General features: G+C 37.1%; 1 protein-coding gene across 5 annotated transcripts in view; it reads left to right on the top strand.

Annotated features, from left to right (window-relative positions):
* AGAP1 (ArfGAP with GTPase domain, ankyrin repeat and PH domain 1) overlaps nucleotides 1-4,079 on the top strand; it is a 679,540-nt gene that overhangs the window by 193,132 nt on the left and 482,329 nt on the right. For 3 of the 5 annotated variants that reach the window (XM_019523357.1, XM_019523355.1, XM_019523353.1), the window contains exons 3-4: nucleotides 3,076-3,163; nucleotides 3,886-3,897. In XM_019523357.1, coding sequence (XP_019378902.1) covers nucleotides 3,076-3,163; nucleotides 3,886-3,897 — 100 coding nt within the window. The remainder of the gene's footprint in view (nucleotides 1-3,075; nucleotides 3,164-3,885; nucleotides 3,898-4,079) is intronic. The other 2 variants (XM_019523354.1, XM_019523356.1) reach the window with 1 other exon arrangement.

The following is a 4,079-nucleotide window of genomic DNA, read 5'->3' as shown; positions in this document are numbered from 1 at the left end:
CTCCCCAACCTGAGGTCTGAAGGTGATCCCCTCGAGGCCGGCTTCTATCACAGCAGGGAAGTCCTGGTCCCTGCACAAGAAAACGGAGGTGAAGAATTGGTTAAAGAGGTCCGCTTTCTCCTCTGACGCAACCACCAGATTGCCCAGCGTATCCTGCAGGGGTCCCACATTACCTGGCGCCTTCTTGTATTATACAAGACTTTTGCAAATAATACAATTCTGGTTAGAATAAGCATACTATGTACTGTAATGGTCAATCCTGTTGGGCCCATTCATATGTTGACTTAGTACAGATGTTAAAATCAGAGCCAGAAGCAGGTCTTTGACATCCTTGCTTGGTCTATACGAGAGGCTTTGTTTATCAGTTGTCGGCCTCTGTTATTATTTAACTGCCTAATATCAAATTAAGACATCTTCTTAAAAAGCTGACTTTCAAAAATTATTGATCATACCTTTTGTCTCCCTAGTTTACTACTTCAATCATTGTACATGGTAAATGGCATAAACTCAATGTACAACTAATTAAAATATTTTATGTTCATTGAGTATGGACACCATACATTTAGAGCCATTTCAGAAAAAGAACTTTTTAAAAAAGGCAGTTGCTGTTCATTTCTGGTTGTTCCATGCAGACAAGGTGGGGGCCATACAAACGTAGCAACACTGCTCCAGTTTTAATACTCGATGGAGCAGTGTTAAAGTTGGAGTGGTTTTGTTACATTTTTATCATTCCAGGTTTCTCCACACATAACAAATGCAGTCTAAAAACTGCTGCTCTTTGGAAACATTTCTCTTTTGAAACTGATCCAAATGTACCTTTGTCCATACACAGAGTTTGTTCAGTGTGTGGTCCCAGGCCTTGTTTTACTGCAAACTACGAGGACTAGTAAGTCTCACCTGCAGAAGTTCAGGCATTTAGCTTTCCTAAATCTGGGCACATGTGTTTTTTTTCCCCCCATAAAACAAAAAATGGCATGAGGGTCCACCCCTTTTTGTAAGCATGAAGACGGTATCTATTTTCAAGCATGAAGACAGTATCATTGTTGAAAAAAAGAACTTTTAAGTATTTGTTTTTAATGTGGGGAGGTGAAGTAGGAGAATTTTTCCCTAATCTGATTAGAAAGAGCCAGAATGTTTTTGCTGATAATTTCTAAGGTACCAAGCATGGTAGATTTCTTCTAAAAATGTTAGGTTCCAAGTATCTGAAAAGTCCTTTGTGAACTATCTGCCAACCTGAAAGGTAGGTGGCATTATATTACTACTGCAATTTTAGGGAATACTTCACCATATCTTTCAGTACATTTTTCCTTTCAATTGCCTGATGGGTCTCACCTCATGTTACCTAGTGTTTTTATGTTCTGAGAGGATCATTAATGTCTGGGATAGCCTAAATAGTTCGTTTATAAATATTACCAGCCCATTGAAACATAGCCCCTGACTATTTTTGTCATGCCCTTCAAGAATTTTAAATTTATATATTAGATGAGTCTCCAGTTCAGTTGTTTTTTTTTCTAGATTGATTAGTAGTGGTCTCACAGCATTTGTTTTTTGTACATGTTTGCAGCCTCCAAGTTGTAAGTAGTTGTTTTGACCCCTTTTGTATACAGGCTTCTTTATACACAGACTGTGAAATGCAAATGTCTGTTATCAGTTCAGATAGCTTAGCCACAAAAGTTTTTATCACCATGTATGTGGAGCATTCTTGTATGCTTTCTGTTGTGCCAAGGGAAGTGGTATGTCCATCAGTTTGAACATATTTTGTACTTATTTCTGCAGATCTTATGCCTAGAACTTTTTATCTTTAGATAAAGCCATGTCATATGTTTTTAGAGTATCCTAATACTTATATTGTGGTGTTTACAGAATTGGGATTTGCTTATTGCTATTTTTTTTCAGAGTTGTACATGTCAGCTTATACCAGTGGTGTTTAATAATTCTGTCTAGACAAAAAAGATTCGAAGCTTTTAGATTATCTTCCAAGTTGTCTTATGCAGGAGGTTAATGAACAGATATTTATCCCCTTAGCACTTTTGTTTATTTTGGTCCTCTTTTTCTTGGTAGCACTTACCTTTATCAATGCCTTCACTGTGTGTTTCATATTATTTATTGCAAAAAAAATAAAAAGGTTTAATTTGTTTTCAGCTGGTTACTAACTTGTTCAGGCTTATTCTCATTAACTCGGGCAGGAAATGAATATAGGATATTTCCTCATGTAATATGGCCCAATGCGGTAGCTGCAGGAAGCCCTACATTCTTGGACAGAACAGGATGCAGGTTTCCCTCACTTTATGCTGTACATGTGTTCCTGGAAAACAGTGCATAACTCACATTCGCATAAAGGTAACCCACTTTGCAATGTAACGCATAGGGATACGTTCCAAGACCTCGACTGTACTGACCCCCAGACCCATTTCTACCACTTTTACAAGGCAATTTTGGTACTTGCAAACAGCAGACAGTGCACACAACCACCAGGCATGATCATAATGGGGATGGCAACTACAGAAACACGTCGTAGACAGCGAGTGAGGCGCATGTATCCTCACAGGAGACTATATTTTGGTGCACCTCGCTCCCACAACGCACTGCACAAAGCAGCTGGCTGCGGGCTTCTACCACACTGATCACATAAGAGTCAGTTTACCTCTCCTATAACAAATATTTGGTATAAAAAGGGTCATCGCATACAAGTGAATTCGCACATACAGAACCTGCATAAAGTGAGGGGAGATGTAGTAGAAAATTGAAATTATTGTGCAACAGTCTCCTACAGTTTTCAGTAATGTACCGGTTAATGAAAGAGAAGAAGAGAGAATACTGTAGATATGCTCACCTTCAGTTTGACTTGTTTTGTGTTCTGTATAGCAGTCCTAAGCATTCAGAGTTCAATGCCAATTTGTTGCTTGTTGCATATTTGTATTTTTAGTCATCTGTTTCATAAATACAAATGGAAAGAATATTCTTTATCGTTAGAATTCTGGCTTTTGTTTCAAGTTAAGTAAATATGATGTTTGTTGGATTAATATTGGGTAGTTTATTTGCAATTATTTACATGTCGTCATTTTTTCATTCCAGGGAATTGTGGGCAATTTAGCTAGCGGCAAGTCTGCCCTTGTCCACCGCTATCTGACTGGCACATATGTGCAGGAGGAATCACCTGAAGGTATGTGGATATGTAGGTTCTTTAAAAACACACTTGTTGAACAGTTAGTCATTTTTTAAGATGTCTAATACTCATAATTGATCCTTCATTGACTGTTGACAACTTAAGTATGCTTCATTTTACTATTTGTCTTATTGGAGTATAGGCAAGGAAAATTTCTATATGCTTTTTTCCAATTTCTTTAGCATAGTTCTTATGTCTTATTTTTCCATATTGGAACCTTTCATAATTCTGTTTTGGCAAAGCTGAACACTTGCCGTCAGATGTATTGCTCCCTACCAGTGATAGTTCTCTTAATGTAAATTTGCCCACTGAAGACAGTAGCCACTCTAACTGGCACTGGCTGTATGCAGAACTGGGCCTTCCTTGTTCTGGTACTGCAAACTTAGTTTTTCCAAATACAAAATATTTATATTTAATATATTTCTTCTGTTATGTTTAGAAAATTAATTTTTGGTTTAGTTTGCTTATATTGTTCTTTGTTAGACCACAGTTAGTATGTCATTCAAAGCTTGCACTCTATTCTTTATTTTAGATTAAAGTTAGTCAATTTTATAGTTTGAGATGATAAATATAGTAGCACCTAACTTAGGTGTATTTTTCACTAAAATTTTTCTTGATTTTGATTTTTATTTATTTTCCTTATGAACTTTTAAATCCAACTCTGAGACACTGAATTTCTGGTTCCTTCTTTTCCTTACTGGCTGTTCCATTCTTTGCAGATATGGATGCAGGTAACTATACATTCCCTTCATGGCAGCACTTGTCTTGTTTTGAGGAGAGAGGAGACACGGCTTTTGTACTGTAGCATTTTACCTTTGTTCTGTGTATCATAATTTTGTTTTTCTTTTGATTTTAAGTCTTAAATGCATCTCACTCCCCTTCCCCAACCATTTCTGACTTTTTCTCTCCCTCT

Source organism: Gavialis gangeticus, unplaced genomic scaffold (assembly GCF_001723915.1).
Source record: "Gavialis gangeticus isolate Ggan-Ray unplaced genomic scaffold, GavGan_comp1, whole genome shotgun sequence".
Taxonomy (NCBI): domain Eukaryota; kingdom Metazoa; phylum Chordata; order Crocodylia; family Gavialidae; genus Gavialis; species Gavialis gangeticus.
This window is presented reverse-complemented; position numbering and strand designations above follow the sequence as displayed.